The sequence below is a fragment of the Megascapheus bottae genome, chromosome 2 (assembly GCF_031878675.1).
Source record: "Megascapheus bottae isolate mThoBot1 chromosome 2, mThoBot2.hap1, whole genome shotgun sequence".
NCBI classification, from domain to species: Eukaryota; Metazoa; Chordata; class Mammalia; order Rodentia; family Geomyidae; genus Megascapheus; species Megascapheus bottae.
The window spans coordinates 44,065,763-44,086,738 of record NC_143510.1 but is presented as its reverse complement, the minus strand read 5'-3'; the positions used below and the strand labels follow the sequence as shown (position 1 = coordinate 44,086,738).

Sequence of the window (20,976 nt, the reverse complement as noted above, 5' to 3'; positions counted from 1 at the left end):
GGTAGAGATCTGCAGATCATGGTTCAAAGCCAGAAGGGCAGGCCAGTCTGTGAGACTGTTATCTTCAGTATGCCAGAAGTGGAGCTATGGCTCAACTGGTAGAAGGCTAGCATTGTCCAAGAATGCTAAAGGCAGTGCCTAGACTCTGATACTACTACCCCAATTACACACACACACACACACACACACACACACACACACACACACAAAAATATGGGGGAGAATGATGGAGGGGACGACATTGCTTAAGATACAATGTACTCATAATCTGACTTGAACTGAAACCCTTTTGTACCACAACCTAAGAAAAATAAGATATATAAACCTAACTCCGTTTCTCAGTCTTCTCAGTCCTGTTCAAGGGCTTGCACAGCTTTCCATGGTCAGTGAATCTCCTAGACAGCACAGGGGCAGTGCCACAGCCGTCAGGGCCAGTTCCATGGGATGACAACCAAAGGCTCATGGTTGTGTCTCCTCAGCTCAAAAGTCTAGATTTTTTAGTCCAGCATTTCTGCTTTTAACTGTGTCTTTCTAACTTCCTCTTCTCCTGTCTCACTAGAGCAGTTTCACACGCCATCTCCATATCCCTTTACTTGCCCATGGTAGGCCACTGCAATATATTCACTGGGACAGGCTTACATATGAACTTGGCTGCACTTCTGTACCCATTTGTACGAACACTGACCCTAGGTGCTTCTAGAAAGAACATTTGGTCAGTGTGTTTGACAGTACTATCAGCTCATGTCTCAGGAATTGTCTGGACTGGGTGGTCCTTATGCCACCAGCGGGAAGGCCTGGCAAAGCCATGAAGGATACAGACGTTATAAGCTGCACCACCTACTAGAACATTTCCTTCAAGGTGGACTTCCATTATCACTTCTGGCCAAAACAAAAGCCTGCTCATTTCCTAAGACCATTGTTTTGTTTTGTACCAGTTCTGTGAACTCAGGGCCTTGCAATCTCCCTTAAGTTTCTCGCTAAGGCTGGGAGTTTATTACTTGATCCACACCTGGTTACTTGGAGATGAGAGTCTCTTTTCTTACACGTAGATGTAGTTTACAGTCACTCTTATAAGCTTCACACACACAAAAGTAAGTTCTAACCAAGAGTATGATTAGCCTAGCATAGGCCTTCAAATGTTAAGAGTACTCTCTGAGTCAATACTAAACACACTGATTAGTACTAAATGATGAGTGAAACTGATACTGGTTTAATCAAAATACTATATAATGTAAATCTCATCCCTAATTCGTTGAAAATTCTATTAGCAAGAGTTAGTACAAGTGCTCAGTAGACATGTTGATGGATAGCGCTGGTGATATTTTATTAATATTGCTAGGTAATATTAATTCTCAATTCATTTGGTTGGTACTTTGGTACCTATAACTCTACTTTCTCAAGGATACATGGTACAAAGGTTCTAAAGCACCAGTTTCTGATTGCAATGAACTGAGTTCATGTGGAAGAGTATAAGAAGGGGCTCGGGGGCCGGAGTTTGGCCTAGTGGTAGAGTGCTTGCCTAGCATGCACAAAGACCCGGGTTCAATTCCTCGGCACCACATACATAGAAAAAAGCCGGAAGTGGTGCTGAGGCTCAAGTGGTAGAGCTCTAGTCTTAAGAAAGTCCAAGGACAGTTCTCAGGCCCTGAGCTCAAGCCCAGGACTGGCAAAAAAAAAGAAGGGGCTCGGTGGACTGGGGGCTGGTGCTATTTCACTGCTGGCAAGCGCTCTGCCTGCAATGTGCATAAGTAACTATGGGCATCCAGAAATGTTAGCTAAGACTCTTTCAATGTATTATTATTTTATGACTATGCTTTTAAGACAGCCACAAGCTTTCTCCATCCTTGTATGGTCTCTGAATGACATGACAGCCACTCTGACTGCACAGTTTCTGCCTTTTCATATGTGAAGAAAGGGAGGTCCTGAAAGGAAAAACAACCTGCCAACAGGGGCCCTGGAGCAGAGCTGCACGGGAACACACAGGCGCTAATTCCTCACTCCACCTTGTGCTCAGTGTCCTAAGGGGGCTTTCAAAACAACTTCTGCCTACAAAAGAAGAAAAGCTAAAAATAAGAAGTGAAAACATTTTTTCTTATAAGTCTCAAAAGGGGTCAGGAGCATGGCCTAGTTGTAGAATGCTTGCCTAGCATGCAGCTAGCCCTGGGTTCAATTCCTCAGTACCACATACATAGAAAAAGCCGGAAATGTTGCTGTGGCTCAAATGGTAAAGTGCTAATAACCTTGAGAATGCTCAGGCCTAGAGTTCAAGCCCTAGGACTGGCATAAAAAAAAAAAAAAAGGACCTTGCTGCACTTGACTCTTCAAACTTCCTGTTTCACAAGATCCCATGTTTATAGAAAGAAAGAGAGAGGGGGGGGTGGTGGAAGGAAGGAAAGAAAGAAGGAAGGAAGGAAGGAAGGAAGGAAGGAAGGAAGGAAGGAAGGAAGGAAAAGAAAAGAAACTTAAAAACAAGATTAGCCAGGCTAATCATCTATCATCCTAACTATACAGAAGGCCAAGATATGAGGATCACGGTTCAAAGCCAGCCTGGGAAGGAAGGTCTGTGAGACTCTTATCTCTAATTAGCCACCAAAAAGTCAGATATGGAGCTTTGGCTCATGAGTTAGAAAACCACCACTGAGCAGGAAAAAGCTGAAAGCCTGATATCCTGGAATCAAGCCCTAGTACCAGAACATACATGTATACATACAGACACATGGCTAAAGGCATAAACCCATGCAGCAGTCCTGATCCTCTGAGCATTGCTGAACGCTCCCTCACGTTTTTCATGAGCTGCCTTTGTTTTAGGGGATCTTGGATGAAGCAATCCAATTTTGCTCTAGCAGCAACAAGAATGGCCCTGACTCTATGCATTCTAATTCATATTAGCAAGGTGAAGATCTGTCTTATTGGCTCATCCATTATAAGGAATGGAGATGCTCTCTGGTAGTTATGGCAACCTGTCAGGTCACATTAACCTACATTTCAAAAGGTGACTTGGAAGAAGGAGCTGAAGACGCATTTTCCTTTTAGAGGTATCATTTGACTTTTCCAGGTAAAAGCATATTTACAGTTTCTGGCTAGAGACAGACACAGAGCATGCACAAGGATTAAAGAGGTTATTATTGTTATTGTTATATAAGAAAAGCTACAGTTCATGAGGGGACTTTAGAAATTAAAGGACTTTGAGTCATCCTTCCAGGGCCGTTTTGCCTTCTAAACTGATTAAAAATTCAGCCTATGGGATGGAGAGCAAGGGCCTCAGAAAGCCCGCTTCCCCTTTACAATTTTCAAGGAACCCTGTGAATGCATATTGTATGTGCATTCCCACTAAGTCCTATGCTTTCTCTTTAAATTTTTATGATGGCTTTTCGCATACATGCTGTGTATTTTTTTTTTAGGTTACAATACAGTGAAGTTATTTGCCAACAGCATCTCAACTTGAACGCAATTCTTTCCGCTTCTGTGGGCATTCCTGGCTATTATTGTAATAAGCTTCTGGATGACTTAGAATCAGCCCAGTTCCATGGGAAACACAGATATCACAATTCTGTCCACCCTGCCCAGAGCTTCCTGCTTTCCTCTCCCATGTGTTTGTCAAATTAATCTTGACATCCCCAGATAACAGATCGCTACCTGAATTTCAAATGCAATACTCTGTAAGGCAAGAATTCACAAGACATTTTACAGGCATGAAATTTCTGGAAGTCAGGGAAGAAAACCAGGTCAAATAAGCACAGTTTTACAGAGGGGAAGATGTTAAATCAATTACGATATGCTGCTGCTGTTAGTAAGTTGAGTGGGGGAGAAGTATAAAAGGGAATTAAGTTAGATGCATCCATGAGCCACATATAGCTCACAGAGAGGGTATATTTACAGAAAGAAAAACTTTCAGATTTTCCTATCATTTTCAACTTTCCAACAATTATCAAGTTCTGCTTCATGTGACATTATCAATAACCTATTTTCCATTCCCCCTGGTATGCCCTGGCTCTTGTCTCCACTACTTTCTAACTAACTTGTCTTCTATTCCATCTGCCTATATCTGGACCCTTGAAAGTCGTCAGGTATTTTTGTGTGTCTGTGTGCACAGGTGCTAGGTAGGGCTTGAACTCAGGGTTTTAACAGTCCCTCAGCTTTTTCACTGTACCACTTGAGTCACACCTCCACTTGAAGCTTTTTGGTAGTTCACTGGAGACAAAAGTTCCACAGACTTTCCTACCCAAGCTGGCTTTGAACCATGATCCTCAGATCTCAGCTTGCTTTGTAGATAGTATTTCAGGCAAACCTGAATCAGGGGTTCACCAGGAGTGCCTGGCCAATGTTAGGAATTATAATCATGGGAACACAGGCTTTCCTGCTAGAATGCAGCCCGTCTTCTCCATTTACTTTCTGCTCTGCACTCCCACCTGTCAGGTAGTATTACTGGACAGTCAGCTCCACTCTTGTCCTTGCCTGTGAGGCTCTTCCATGGTGATGCTGGTCCCTCTTCCCGTGTTCTTCCCGTGTTCTTCTGTAAAGGAACACTGGGAGCTCACACCTATAACCTAACTACACAGGAGGCAGAGATGCAAGGACTTCACTCAAAGCCAAGACAGCTCTGAAAGACTCTCATCTCTAAATAACCAGCAAAAAGAACCCCAAAACCAGAAGTGGATATGTAGGTCAAGTCAGAGTGCCAACTGTCCTGGGTTCAATCTGTAGGAAAGGTGTTCACACCCTCTCCCTCTCCCTCTCCCTCTCCCTCTCCTCCCTCCCCCTCCCTCTCCCCCCTCTCTTTCCACCTCTCCACCTCTTCCCCCTCCCCTTTCTCCTCCTCCCTCTCTCTCCCCCTACCCTCCCTCCCTCCCTCCCTCTCTCTCTCACTCACACACACATACCCCTCTCAAGTAAGAGGCAGGTGACTTCACCAACACTGAGGAGCCAAGGCCTTGGGTTGTTTTTGTTCTACAGGTACACACAAATGTGGATGCGAACTGGATTTTAGATTAACTTCTTGACATCCCTACCACTGGTCCAATTCGTACCAGGCTTCATTATCAAAACACCTATCCATGCTTATAATCAGTCATTAGCTTCTGCTCTTGTGGTCCTCACTTAACCAGCTGATACTTAGAGTTAAGGGCAAGAGTTTACATTAGTGCCTATTGATTTCGTCTCCTGTAGAAATTGATTTCTATCCATTATCCCACGGTCTTCCTGAGATCAATTACTCTGACATAGGCATACTCTCTAGAACCACATTTCTTCATTTTTCTCTTTAAAGGCAGTTTTTTCTACCTTTCTTGCTAAAATCAAGACACATAAAGAAGCTTGTCTAATATGCCCCCATTAAAAGAGAGATAGGGTAGGAAGGAGGGAAGGCAGGAGGGATAGAGAGAGAGAAGGAAGAGAGGGAGGGAGGGAGGGAAATGAAAGGGAAGAGAGAAAGAGATGAGAGAAAGGAAGGAAGGGAAGAGAAAGGAAGGAAAGAAAGAGAAAGAAAGCCATGATAGTTCACCCCTGTAATCCTGGTTACTCAGGAAGGGGAGGACAGGAGAATCATGGTTCAAGGCCAGCCCAGGTAAAAAGTCTGCAAGATCCCACAATAACCACTAACTGGAAACACAGCAGACATCTGTTCTGTGTAATCCCTAGCTATGAAGAAGGCATTAATAGGGGCGTGTGGTCCAGGTCCACTCAGGTAAAAAGATAAAATGGTACCTCAAAAATAAGCACAGCAAAAAGGTGTGGAGGCACAGCTCAGTTCAGACATCAAGAAAAGGAATATGCTTTGACTTCTCTCATGGTTCCCAGTAACCTTCCTAATTATCAAATACTAAAATTTTTAAAAGTCTGCTTAACAGTTCCATTCTGTAACATTCTTAGAGATCAAGTCTCCAGCTTCAACAATCCATTTGTCCTTATCTACTCCTTGCAGGGCCCTTAGCCTGGCCCTTCAGTACAGACAGGGCCATCTGCCATTCCGGTCTTCTGGCTGGACACTGTCCCTCCCCCTCATCACCTCAAAATTATCAATTTTACCACACAAATCTACGAGCTTTGCAAATATTCCGATTGAGTCCAATTTTCCTGAAGTCGGGAAATTTACATCCCTTTGGAACTGTCATCTTCCTTTCTAAAACTTGCCTGTTTGCCTCTACGGTTTTAAAGACAAGAGTTTCTCTCATGACCTTCCCACTTTAGGTCCCAAAGTCCTGGGCTCACATGTGTCCTTCCATCCCTGGCTTCTAAAAACATTTCTGAGCAGCAGATGCTTCTATGGCCACCGGCCATGGCTTAAATCATTCAAAACAGGCTTCCCTCTTAAGCAAAAAAAGAAAAAGGTTAAGCGGGAAGCTTTCTGTCGCTTCACTCTTCCTTAAGCGGTAGAAAGGTTGCTGCTTCAGTGCTTAGCCTGCTTTGAATCTGAGCACACCATCAGCTCATCGCATCACACGAAGCATTTTCCCACCTGCCTCAACTCACCATGGGCTCTCGTCTGCCTCTTAGCATTTCAGAACAAATGATGAAAAAATAAAAGACTGGAATGTTCCAGAGGATTATTATTAGTTCAGAAGGACAGTTTGTTGGCCCTCTGAGTTAAACTGGCTCTGGTGGGTCTTGGCCCCGTGGAGTCTAAAGCCAGATCTCCTTTTATGACTGTTTCTTGGGAAAACACAGGACTTTCCGCATTCCAAAGAAATGACGGGGGGGGGGGAGGAATAATGTCCAAATGACACCTCTGCCTATAGCTTTTCCTTATTCTCCACAACCTTCACAAACCCACAGGGTCCCTGAAGTCAGCCACTCCCCCATCCTCAAAAGCCACCTTCCATTGGCTCCTTCTTAAAGGCACAGAAAACTTTGAGTTGAAATGTGAATTTCAACCACAGTAAACAAGCATTAATGTTTGACCTTAATTTCCTCCTTCCAGAGCCCTCTGCCAAATTAATACTTGTTCTCTTTAGGGAGCCACTAGAAGGGGGTTCTATTCTCTTCAATTTGACCCCAAGGCTAGGCTATCCTATTCACAATGTCCAGAAAGAAAAAGCAGTCAATGTCCAAGTGCCAGCAGGGAGGCCTGCCTTGCTCTTACACTTGGGCACGCTGATGCTCCTGGGAGCCTTGGCCATATGATGGCACTACTGAGTTTCTGGGATGTCAGACTGATCACTAAATAGAAATATGTTTCAATAGCCTCAGCCCCCATTTAGTTACTTCAGAGGTCACTGGAACAAAGAAGAGGAGGACACAAAAGATCGTGCGTGTGTGTGTGTGTGTGTGTGTGTGTGTAAGGGTGTATGCATGCTACGACTAGGACGTGAATTTAGGGCCTGGGCACTGTCCCTTAGCCTTGTTTGCTCAAGGCTAGTGTTCTACCACTTGAACCACAGCACCACTTCAGGCTTTTTCTGTGTATGTGGTACGGAAGAATCGAACACAGAGCTAAGCCACACTCCAGGCACCACCACTCCCCTCTTGTAAAGCCTCTTTAAAACTCGTCCATCTAATAAAAGGACATCACCCAGGCTGCCAATCTCCTCCTGCTGTGTCTTCCTCATTCTCTAGTTCCTCCTCCTCAGGCTCTTTGAAGGGGAGAGCAGTAAGTTTTCTTCTTGTTTTTCCAGTTTATTTCACGATCTACTAGAATCTGCACTAGTGACCCCACGTTACCCCCAAACAGCCTCACCTAAGGACGAGTAGTCTCAGTGTCTTTTCAGTAGTCATGGAACCCAGTGGTTCTGAGAGAAGGCAAGCTTTGTACCCAGGGTACATTTTTGGCAATGTCTGCAAGTACTGTTTAGCATCAAGAAGGCAGAAGTTCCACTGACCATTTCTGTCCAGCTGACAGAACTTAGGAATGTTAATAAATACCCCATAGTAGCTGGGCACAGTAGCTCACGCCTGTAATCCTAGCTACTCAGGAGGCTGAGATCTGAGGATCAAGGTTCAAAGCCAGCCCAGGCACAAAAGGACCGGAGACTCTTATCTCCAATTAACCTCCAGAAAATGGGAAGTGGGGCTTGACTCAAGGGTAGGGTGGTAGTCCTGAACTGAAGAGCTCAGGGACAGTGCCCAGGCCGAGGTCAAGCCCCACGACTCACACAAAACTAAATACCCCATAGTGCATAGGATAGCATCAACCCCAGAGTAAGAGTAATCCAAGCCAGATGCTGGCTCCTGTAGTCCTAGGTACTCCAGAGGCTGACATCTCAATCTCAGTGCAAACAGCCCAGGTAAGGAAGGCTGTGAGACATTATTTCCAATCAGCCACAGAAAACCACAAGTAGAGCTGTGGCTCATGTGGTAGAGCCCTAGTCTTGGGTGAAAAGGGGATACCACCTAGACGCTGAGCTCAAGCCCCTTAACTGACAGAAATTAAAAAAGGAAAAAAGTAATCCAGCCCAAGATGCCAGAGTACCGAGGTAGAGCAACTGTGTCCTAGCTGTATCTCTACTACAACACTGTGGCTAATCGCTGGCTAGGTTTGCCTCTGGTTATCAGTCCTCCTGATTCTGTATCCACCTCCCCATCCTCGAGTCACCACCCCACATTCCTTACAGATGCCTGACAAATTCTTGGGGAGTTCCACATCCATGCATGATCCTTCAGACACCCTGTCCTTGCGCTGTTCTGCCTCCACCCTCACTCTAATGCTCACAGCTTCACTTTCTTATTCACTCTACCTCCTCTTCAACAAGCTTGCCCACTGTTGCCTTCTGTTGCAGGCTTAGTCCACAAGGGGGCACTCCTGAGAGAAGCTAGCGCTAGGGTCTAGAGGGAAGTCTTCCGTCCTTGGAAATGTGTCCCTGAGGAATTGCAGGACCCTGGCTCACTTCTATCTCTCCCGGTTCCTCACTCCCTACACACATCTTGTCAGGAGGGGAATGGTTTTGCTCTGCTCTGCACTCCCACTGCCTCACTACAAGACGAACTCACCATGAGACAAGCTCCAAGGAGCCAAAATTTCCCTTTCCTCTCAGGTTTCTGTTTTTCTGTCTGCGTATTCTGATACGAGGACTTGAATTCAGGGCCCACGCCCTGACCCGGAGCTTTTTCTTTTCAAGATTAGCACTCTACCACTTGAGCCATAGCTCTGCTTCCTGGGTCACTAATGGGAGATGAAGAGTCTCACAGACTTGTGCCCAGCCTGACTTTGAATCTTAGATCACAGCCTCGTGAGTAGCTACGATCGCAGGAGTGGGACACTGGTTATCTCGGCTTCTGTTATAGCTGCCATACTCCTTCTCCCACAGTTACAAGCATTTTTTTTCCTTAACAATCCCAATTTACTGAGATTGAATATCTTCAAGATTCCAATGTTATTTTTACTTTTATTGTTGGCTGTGGGGATTGAACTCTGGGCCTGGGCACTGTCCCTGAGCTCTTCAGCTCAAGGCTAGTGCTCTACTCCTTTTAGCCATAGTGCTACAGCTGGTTTTCTGGTGGTTTATTGGAGATATAGAGACTCATGGATTTCCCAGCCCAAGCTGTCTTTGAACCAGATCCTCAGATTTCAGCCTTCTAAGTTGCTAGGATTATAGGTGTGAGTCACCTGCACCCCGCTATGATTCCAAACTTAAAAGCATCAACTCAGCCCAAAAGTTTGGTCTAGTGGTAGAGCGCTTGCCTAACATGCATGAAGACCTGGGTTCAATTCCTCAGTATCACATACACAAAAAAAAGTCAGAAGTGGCTCATGTGGTGGAGCACTAGCCTTGAGAAAGCCCAAGGATAGTGCATAGGCCCCAAGTTCAAGCCCCAGGACTGGGGTGGGGGAGAATAGGATCAAACTTACACTAAGATCTGTATCCACTGATTGTGAGGCCTCACCTTCCTCAAACCCACAGTCCTCTGCAAATCTCCCCCAACCCCCTCACCTTTGTCTTGCTTTGCTAAAGTAATATAGAGAAAACCCAGTTTGGTGAAATCAAACTCACAGCCTACTCAAGCTTGACTACGATGGGACAGGATCCTGATCACTCAACCACTGTCATTACTGTCGCATGTTCACAGTACACCCGCCTTCTCCCTACCCCCAGGATATCCACCCCCTCTCTCCCTTTCAGAGGATCCAGTCCTCTCTGCAAATCTCTCCTCCCCAGATCTTTTCTAATGCCTTGCTCTTATTTGATCAACAATGCTTTCTTCAATGAATTCCTACTCTTGCTGCAATAATCTGGCTCGCCTCCTACTTCTAGGTATGACAAAAGCCCACAGCTGTGGCTCACCTCTGGACTGGATTCCATGCTCTCCTTCCCCTCTCAAAGACATCATTCCAACAATGATTCCAGGTCCCAGATAGATTATTCTCTTACTAACAAAATTCCCTGCCATCTTAAATTTTCTTTCACCTGAAATCTTTTTTTCCAGATGACATGCTATTTTTTCTTCTTGTTTTGTCTCCTGAGGCCAGGTCTTGCTATGTATGCCACCTAGACTAGTCTGGAACCTTCCGATTCTTCTACCTCAGCTTCTCAAATGCTACAGATGAGCTGCTGTATTCAGCCTCCCTGTAAGTGTGCTCAAAGCAAAAGGAAAGAAAGGAAGAGAAAGGGAGAAAGGAAAGGAAAAGGGTGTATGTTATGTTCTCTGTACTCAGCTCTTATTCCATCCTTATCCTCTTCCTCATGAGGTTCTAGATACCACTTGTCAGTTGAGATTTCCCTCAGTTCCATGGTCATCTTGCCGTCCTCACCCACAGCATTTGGTGGGCTTCTTCAGCTGGCACCTGGGAGGCCCTTTGCTGTCCCACGTCTCCAGTGCTCATCCTCGTCTTTCTGATCTATTAATACCAGAGTCTCAGGCCTACGGTCCCCAACCTGTCTCTGTCAATGGATGGTGTATCTCTCTTCTGGAATCAGTGCCTTTATAGTCAGCGTTCCTACCAACAGCCTTGACTATACCTCTCTCTCCCCACAATGTTTATCCTGCTCCCCTTAGTCTCCTCCAGTGCAGCCACCGTGGCCTGGATCTTTACCTCTTGACCTCAGCTCTTGAGAATGGGAGCCCTAGGGAAGAAGGGGAGACTAGGCTTCCCCAGGCAAGAATGCTGCAAAGCCAGGAGTGTGGCCTAGTGGTGAAGTGCTTGCCTAACATGCATGAAGCTGTGGGTTTGATTTCTAGGTACAACAGACACGCAAAAAAAGCTGATGGTAGAGTTGTGGCTCAAGTGATAAAGTGCTAGCCTTGAAAAGTCCAAAGACAGTGGCTCAAGTGGTAAAGTGCTAGCCTTGAAAAAGTCCAAGGACTGTGCCAAAGCCCTAAGTTCAAGCCCCAGGACTGGCAAAAAAAAAAAAAAAAAAAGGAATGGTGTAGAGCCTGACACCACTGGTTCACACCTGTAATCCTAGCTACTCAGGATGCTTGAGATAGCAGGACTGCAGTTTAAGGCCAGCCTGGGCACCTAAGTCCAGGAAATGTTTATCTTCAATTAATCACAAAAAGAAAAAAAAAAAGCTGGAAATGGAGCTGTGGCTTGAGGGGAAACAAAAGACTGGGGATAGTGCTCAGGCCCTGAGTTCAAGCCCCATGACTGGCTCGCTCACGCATGCACACATACACGCACATACAAATGTTAATCAGACTTTTGTCATGCTAATAGCATGATCACCAAGTTGCAGTGTTGCCACATCCTCCCACTGACTCCCTCCCTGCCACGCGCCTGACCTCAGAGCAGGTCTAAATCAGTGTTTCTACCTGTTACGTGTCTCACAAGCTTTTGGTACAGCAACAACACGGGCACCCTCTGTCCACATTCCTGCTCACCCGTGCACATGCTAGCACAGATGGCCTGGACTCACTTGCCTCTGACCCCGAAGAGAGTAGAAAGGGGACACAAGTGACACCACCAATGAAATCCAGCCAACAAAACAGAAGATCACTAGGGATGCGATCCTAAAACCAGGAGAAGTGCTGTCCTCAGAGCACAGGGTGGGCTGACAGGATCTACACAGGATCTACTCTAGAGCAATGCAGGGTCTGCCTGAGCTGAGGAAACTGCAACTGGCTTCTAAAACCAGCGACCAGCTCTTTTTTCTCCAGACCTGAGTCCAAGTGCAAGAAAAACACATGTTGAAGGAAACAAACTAGTCACGATAAAGCATTTTATTCTCTCTGTTCATTGAACTATATAAATAGCCTCTGTTATTTATACCCTCTGTTTCATACACCAGATTCTTAATCTTTCTAAAATCTGAACTATTTAAAAATAAGGCCTGGATAAACAAGGGTTCTGCCTTGTTTTATTTCAGGTCAACTTAACAAACTAGAGTTGGGCATTCCAAAATGCCTGATAGGAAAACAAAAAGAAAAAAAAAAAGAAAGAAACCTCCACAATTCTGATTCCTACCACCCCCACCCCCATCCCCACCCCCACCCTTGCAACTCTTCATTCTTCTGTCCTTTCTGTTTTCAATTTAGCTTTTACTTTTGGGTTTTCAATCCCAGGTTCCTTTTATCATCACATTTGTTTCAAAAAATTCTGGCTTGGATCAACTTACCCAACTTGATGTTGGCATATGCCTGGTCCCACCTGCCTGTCTCAGTTTCCACTACAGCTGTAACCTTCTGCCTACCAAAAGGGCTACTCTGAAACACAAGGCAGCATTCTCTGGGGTGATCCATTCTCCAGACACCTCCTCTACACCTCCTGTTTGTTTACCATGGAGACAGAAGTTGGGTATAATATGTGTTTGCTATGAGGCTGGAAGTACACTGGCTTGGGATACCAAGAGAGAAAATAGAAGCTGCTATTTGTGTTCTATACAAAAATAAAAAATAAAAAATAAGCAGCAGGTAATGAGCATCAGAGGTGTGAAAAATCTATAAAGCACCATAAAAATCACACAGTCTTTCTGCAGATAGTCTAATCTGCAATTAGAAAAAGAACCGAGGGTCAGTGATCTGATCACAGCCACTCAGAACAACCATGATGAACATATCCCAGATATACCACTGCAGTCTAATAAAAGGACTTCTGGTAAATCTAACAAAAAAACAACATTATTTTATGTGCTTGTCCTAGGGCTTGAACTCAGGAGCTGGGCACTGGCCCTGACCTTCTGTGCTCAAGGCTAACCTTCTACCACATGAGCCACAGTTCTACTGTAAACTTATTTTGCTGATTAAGAGGACATTAAAAGTCTCATGTACCTTCCTGCCAGGCTGGCTTTGAACTATACTATCCTTAGATCTCAGCCACTTGAGTAGCTAGGATATAGGCATGAGCCATCAATGCTAAGCACTGTGAAAAAAAATTTTTTTGGTTGGTCATGGGGTTTGAACTCTGGGCCTGGGTGCTGTCCCTGAGCTCTTCAGCTCAAGGCCAGTGTTCTACCACTTGAGCCACAGCACCACTTCCAGTCAAGAAGTCAATGCTAGCTAGATGCCAGTGGCTCACACCTGTAATCCTAGCTACTGACAAGAGTGGGATCCAAGAACTGGGATTTGAAGCCAGCCTTGAAGCAGGAAAATCTGTAAGACTCTTACCTCTAACTGGCTACCAAAAAGCCAGAACTGGAGCTATGGATCAAGTGGTAGAGCCTTGTGTAAACTAATATAAGCAAGAGGCCCCAAGTTCAAGCCCCAGTATGGACCCCAAAAAAAAATTTAAAGGGAGGGGCGGAGAATGAGGGAAAAGGTGATACTGTTCAAGATACACTGTACTCATGAACTGGCATGTTCAATTGAAACCCCTTTGTATAACTACTTAAAGATTAATTAGCCGGATGTTGGTGGTTCACACTTGCAATCCAACTCAGAAGACTGAGATCTAAGGGTTGAAGTTTGAAGCCAGCCAAGTCTGAAAGACTCTTATCGCTAATGAACCACCAAAAAGCTAGTGGTGGAGCTGTGGCTCAAGTGGTAGAGTGCTCATCTTGAGCATTAAGGCTCAGAGAGAGATAGCACACAGGTACTGAGTTCAAGCACCCCTTCCCTCCAAGAAAAAGATACATTTATACACATATTTAAGGAGTGACTCCATGAGTTTGTATCATACTTAAATCTGAAACGCGTGAATTCTGCTTTTGGAATGTAGCTGTGAAAAGCACAAAACTGCTTTGCTTTTTAAGACACGGGCAATACTGATAAGCACTCACAATTTTCCTTCACTGAAAATCTCATTGAATATAATGGAGAAGGCACTGAATACTATGCCTTTCTATTATATCCAAGTGATTTTCCCAGTAGGCGATCTGCAGATACACCACAGGACAGTCTCAGACTTGGAACAAAAATGGCATTGTGGATCATTTCATATGCAATCCTTTTTTTTTTTTCAGTTTGGAGCCCTGGCTGGTTTTCCTTACTCTTGAATTGAGTGGGAAATCCATAAAGTATGAATAGAAAAGACTATCAATAATGCAGTCCTGCTCTGCTGATTACTGGAGGGACGAATGTCTATTGTACTTGGAAAACACAAACCAAGAAAAGATCCTTGCATTGCTCAAGCAAATGGCAGACCAGCCACTTACAGCAGGGACAACGCTCAGTGCATACAGGTTAGAAAACCCCTCACCCTCTCCAATTCTCTCTCCAAATGAGCTTCATATAAAAAAAAAAGAAAAAAAAAACTTATTTCGTGAAGGCCATTTTGCAAAGCATCCTGCATGCTTCATTTTCTTTAAACAAGGCATTAATAAAATCATAGTAGCATCTAATAAGACTCTTGATTCCTTAAGGGCATAAACCATGGCAATCTAATGCATCTAATTGAGTGCGAATATATTAGTTCTCTTATAACAAACCACAGAACACTCTTCATTTTACGTTACATGACCTAAGGTTCTAGAAGGGCAGAAGAATCGTGCTAGTCCACAATAAATAACCAGCCCTGGTCAATGCAATGTATGTACTCAATAAACAACAAGGCCCTGAGTTACTAAAAGCAGAAACCAGAAGCAACAGAACCTATGAATGTGTTTTTGTGCCAGTACTGGGGCTTGAACTAAGGACCTGGGCTCAGTCCTTGAGCTTTTCTGCTCAAGGCTAGCTAGTGCTCTATCTTGAAGCCATAGTTCTTCCAGATTTTTTTTCTCTCCACGTTAATTGGAGATTAAGAGCCTGGTTTGGCTTCAAACACAGATCTTCACATCTCAACTTCCTGAGTAGCTAGGATCATAGGCATGAGCCACCCATACCTAGCACTTTTCTATTTCATTCTAGAGTGGGTTTCCATTTGCAATTCTGGGAGCAGTGATAAGATCGGACACCCCTGTCTCTCACGATGCTGAGATGCTCAGACACCACGGCCTCCAACATAGCCCCTGCCACAGATGCAGCCAGTGAGCAAGAGAATTCACTGAAGGAATTGTTTCCTCTCTCTTGTGAGCAGCTTCTAACTAAGCAATACTTAAGATGAAGCAGAGGTACTCACAAACTCCGGCGTCCGGAAATCCTGCTGATTCTCCAGGGATCCACAATTGGGGATGATTATTTGGTCAAAGTTTTCCAACACTAAAAATAAATGGAGAAATAAATGAATAAAGTAGGAAGCTGAAAGCATTGCTCTATTTAAAACGGCCCACAGAACCAAGTACACATACATGTAATGTATACACATATGTATGCATACACACACACACATTTATATTCACACGCCAGGGTGATAAACATACTTGGTGTTGCACGGTGCCAGTGGGTTACATCTATATCCCTAGCTATTTAGGAGACTGAGATCTGAGGACCAAAGTTCAAAGATCCACAAGCAAGAAAATTTGGGAGATTCTCATCTCCAATCAACCACCAAAAAACTACAAGTGGAGATGTGGCTCAAGTAGCAGAGTTGCCAACCTTGAGTGAAAAAAACAACTAAGACTGTGAGATTCTGAGTTCAAGCCCTAGTACTGGCATGGATGGATAGGCAAAAAAAAAAAAAGCAAAGGAAAGGGAAGAAAGGGAGAGGGAAGGAAAAGGAGGGGAGAAATCCCATCATGGTTATTATGACACATGCTTTTCTGACAAAACCAGCAAAGCCAATAAAATGTAGTGCTTGCATATATTCTGACATGAGTACTGTAACACTGATAGGGTGACTTCATTCTGACATCTTGATTCCTGTATGGTTTCATATTCACATGTTATGGCCTGTATCTGAGGTCAGCAGATGGACAGAGCTGTGACAGTTGATTTTCTTTACCTTTGGAAGGGAATTTGACAGACTTCGAAGTGAGCATTTTTCCTGAAGACAGGGGAGACGCAAGATGCATGTATTTCCCATGCATGTTCTACTAAATTAAAAGGCACTATGCTGCCTGAAAGATTGCTGAGAGAAAAAATTTATATTCTAGTTTTTCTTCTGATAATGGAAACTAACAGATTTCCTAGTTCATGTCTACACAGAGTCAAAAGCTAGCTTTCAGTGAATCAAAACAAAGATGGCTTTGTGGAAACAATCATTGAGTAGAATAAAGCCACAGCTGGCTCACCCACTAATGTACTGAGATGGCAAAAGACTTATGATACGAATATGAGAATTATGCTTCTATATTGCAGGGCATGAGGAATTGAGGAATTCTCATTTCTGGTACTCTAACATAACTGTGTGTGTGGGATGGGGGGGGGAGAATCACACTTGGCTCAGGCCTAAAATCTTAGCTACTCAAGAGGCTGAGACCTGAGGATCACAGTTCAAAGCCAGTCTGAGCAGGAAAGTCTGTGAGACTTGTATTTCCAATTAACCAGCAAGAAACCAGAAGCGGTGCTGTGGCTCAAATGGTAGAGCAAAGCTGATTTTTACGTGTGTGCCTTTCAAATATGTTTTTCAGTACTGTCTTTATGTCCTGTGCTAGAAAAATAAAAGTACTATCTTGAACTGTATCACTGTTAGTTCATTTAAGTTCAGCACTTAGAACTTCAAAATATTTAGGCACTCTTTGTCACATGTTCGGCGCTACTGTAATACAAATAAGTTTTTAAAAGAGCTTTGAAGCTGGGCTCTGGTGGCTCATACCTATCATCCTAGCTACTCAGGAGGCTGACATCTGATTATTACAGCTCAAAGCCAGCCCAAGCAGGAAAGTCCAGGAGACTCTTATCTCTAATTGAACACCAAAGAGCCAGAAGTGCAGCTGTGGCTCAATGGTAGAGCACTAGTCTTGAGAAAAAAAATTCAGGGACAGTGCCTAATCCCTGTGTTCAAGGCCAAGGATTGTCATGTCCATGCACACATGCATGTGTATACACACAGACACATAGACACATACACACACAGCACTTTGGCTTTGACCAGCAAAAGATCAATGGAATTTTGTATAGATGCACAATGGAAAGGTATCTGAATATTCATCAAAAAAAACAAATTATCATTGCCTACCATATATTTCTCTTTATTTGGGGGCCCTGTGGGTACTAAGCTCCTCTTTTTGAAGAAAGGAATTAAACAATGATTAATGATTTTATCATTTTCTAAGTACCAGGACATATAGTATCAACTGGATTGCTATAGTTTAAGAAACAATTGAGAGTTTAGCCAGAAGAAATCACTAAACATTTTCCTAAATAGAATAAGAAGTTAATATATTCGGCCAATATTCAAAGGATCAAGGCTGGAGATGTAGGACAGTAATAAAAATGCATTAAAGCTGGCACTTAGTGGCACACAATTACTGTCATACTCAAGAGGCTGAGATCTGAGGGTCTAGGTTCAAAACCAGCCTCTTTAGGAGAAGAGTCTCACAGACTTTCCTGTCAACCACCAAGAAGCCAGAAATTAAGCTGCAGCTTAAATGGAAGAGCACTAGCCTTGAGCAATAAGCTCAGGGACAGCGTCCAGGCCCTGAGTTTAAATTCTAGCACCTGAAAAAAGAAAATGAGAAAGGACAGAAAATAAAAGAGTACTTTGCCTAGCATACAAGGCCTTGGACTTGATCCCCAGTACCACAGAGAAGGGAAGGGATGGTATAGCTTATGTTTTATTTTTTCAATCATTTATTTTGGATTTTTTTTTTTTTTTGCCAGTCCTAGGGCTTGAACTCAGGGCCTGGGCACTCTCCTTGAGCTTTTTCAAGGCTAGCACTCTTGAGCCACAGCACCACTTCCGTATGTGGCAACCAAGGAATTGAACCCAGGTCTACTAGGCAGGCACTCTTCCACTAGACCAAACTCCCAGCCTCTATTTTGGAATTTTGAGCCAGGCTCTCTCTGGATAGCCTAGGCATGCCTGAAAGTTGTAATTTGGTTTTAGTTCTAGGATTACAGGTCAAATCATCAAGCTTGGCTGAAAGAGTATATTTTTAAAATTGTAGGATAATAAGATCAAAACATTAAAGCATTAAGAAAAGCAGTACTGACTCTGATTCACTTATTTTATATTCTGAAGTCAGGGCCCCCCAAAAATATCTAGAGGCCTGGTCAGTGTAATAGGTAAATACTAAGAGGACATGAACCAGAATACGAATTCACATAGTTCCCTAATCCACCAATTAAAAATGGAGTAAAGAAAATTTACTATCCCAATTGTGAAACCGAGAGATAACCCACACCACACCACAACCCTGAGACTGGAACATAAATGGGCCCATAGAAAGATCCATTATCTCCAATTTTATAACATAGATAATCTATCACTCATCAGAATATAGATAATCTATCACTCATCAGAAAATAGATAATCTATCACTCATCAGAAAATGTAAAATAGCAGCACACTCACAGATCAAAAATATCACTCATCAGAGAATGAAAAACACAGCACACCCACGGGTCAAAAACCAAAGTTCCTGATAATGCAGAGCCGCAGGTAACTAGAATCAGGTAGGGAGGGCTGGGTTCTGACTACTCATTTATTACTGTGATTGGTAGCTATTGAGATAATCAGAAGCACAATAAATGTATGAGTAAAAAAAGGTAAGATTGTAAGAGGATGCAAACTGGAGGTGAACAACAGAGAGAGCATTGCCTCACATTTGGACTCAACTCCCAGCACCACAAAAATATGTGTGTGTGTATGCGTGGGTATGTGTGCAAATATATGTATATCATATATACACATGCATACACACATATATATACACAACATATATACATGTGTGCATGTGCTCGCTCTCTCTCTACACACACACACACACACACACACACACACACACACACACACACACCATGCCATCGTACAAAGGGCATTGGTTATAGACCAAAGGCACGGAACGGGTTCAAGTTCTGACTCCACAGTTCTTCTGCTGCTAGATTACATAATCTTGGGTTTACTTATCCTCTGTTTATCGGATGTTGGATAACTTTACTCTGGTAATCTTACAAGGCTGTGCAAAGATAAGACATCACTATTCAAAACCATGACACAAGAAAAATAAAAGCACTGGGAAAAGAAGCTCCTGTGCACAGGCTCAGCGCTGTACAAGACTGAAATGGAACTGTACTGAGGATATTCATCTGAATATTTGATCCTAAGCAGACCTATTATATTGTGAGCCACTGTCACCCAGTTTTAATCTTATTTTTGTGCCTGTTTCCATTGATGAATCATATTTTAGGGTTGTCAGGCACCTCAAGGCAATGTCTAGAAGTTACACAATGGAACCTGAATCTATGAGGTTCCTGAATTGGCCCTGAGTTCAAGCCCCAGGACTAGCATAAAATACTTTTAATACTATTACTAATAATATTGGATTATAAACTACAAAGGAGGAAAGGTTTCTAGCAAGGGATAAACATGGCTGTGTTCTACTACACAGGGCACTGAACTTGAGTCAGAAGACCAAAACATAAGCCAGTCTTGTGTTAAGCACATCTCATAATTCTATGTCTCTTTCTTTCTCTGCATCAATAAAATGCAGACCATAACAATCTACATAATCACAGGTCACTGTGAACAATCAACCAATACACATGTATACACAAATGTGACTTGAAAATTATTTACAACCATGTAAGGACTGACTGCTAGTTTTGCTTCAACCTATGCTAAGTTTTCAGGATTTTTTTTTTTTGAGATAGATGATTAGACTTTTCTGCCCAGACTAGCTTTGAACTGATGCTTCAGATGTCAGCCTCCTGGATTACCTTGAATTACAGGCAGGAGCCACCCACTGGCTTGATGAACTTCTAAACATGCGCCGTCAATGCAGCATATGCCACTGGGGCCAGTCACCTCATCTCAGGGTCCAGAGCATTATTTGTTCTCCATAGTACAACTCGAATGAACATTGGTTCTAAGTTGCTGAGTCCTCAAAGCCTACAATTGGCAATTGCATACTACTGGACCCCAGCCAAGAGCCAAAAAAATGTCCTTATTCAAACAAAAGTTGAGATTTTTCATGAATGACTTTTTTCTTTTCCTCCTCCCTCTTTCCTTCCCCAGAAAAAGAAGCTGAAGTGGTCAAAAATAATTCCAGAATTCTCTCTGTTGAGAAAAAGAGGCTGGGCAGGGAGAGAGGGAAGGCTCAAGATGAGGTCGATAAATAATTCAGATTTAGGGTTCACATTCCAGAAATAACTAGAGAGGATGCGGGAGGGGGGGTGGAAATGGAAGAGGATTCACAGTATTATATGCCAGTACCAAGTTGGGCTGTAAAGATTTCTCCAAGCTCAAGAAAGTGAGAAACACATTTTCAAAGTCATATTTGAAACTGGTGGCAATCATGTCTTGTGTGGTATAAGAATTATCTTCTCTTCACACTCCAGTTAGAAATGATGTGCCAGGCACCAGTGGCTCACGCCTGTAATCCTAGCTACTCGGGAGGCTGAGATCTGAGGATCATGGCTCAATGCCAGCTCGGGCGTAAAAGTTCATGAGACTCTTATCTCCATTAACCACCAGAAAATGGCAAGTAGCACCAGGTCTCAAAGAGGTAGAGTGCTAGCCTTGATCTGAAGAGCTCAGGGACAGTGCCCAGGCTCAGAGTTCCCCTGTGTTCAACAACAACAGCAGCACATTTGAAGGAATAAAAATCAACATCGCTTAGGACAAATGTCAATTCAAATCTATCTGCTGAGTTAATATCACCCCTGTCTAAGCTTAAATTGAGTTTTGCTCAA

General features: G+C 43.5%; 1 protein-coding gene across 2 annotated transcripts in view; it reads right to left on the bottom strand.

The window, feature by feature from the left end:
* The window catches only part of Ano6 (anoctamin 6), a 148,643-nt gene that overhangs the window by 76,451 nt on the left and 51,216 nt on the right, over positions 1 to 20,976 (bottom strand). For both annotated transcript variants that reach the window (XM_090324514.1, XM_090324520.1), the window contains one exon: positions 15,362 to 15,441. In XM_090324514.1, the coding sequence (XP_090180640.1) occupies positions 15,362 to 15,441 (80 nt within the window). The remainder of the gene's footprint in view (positions 1 to 15,361; positions 15,442 to 20,976) is intronic.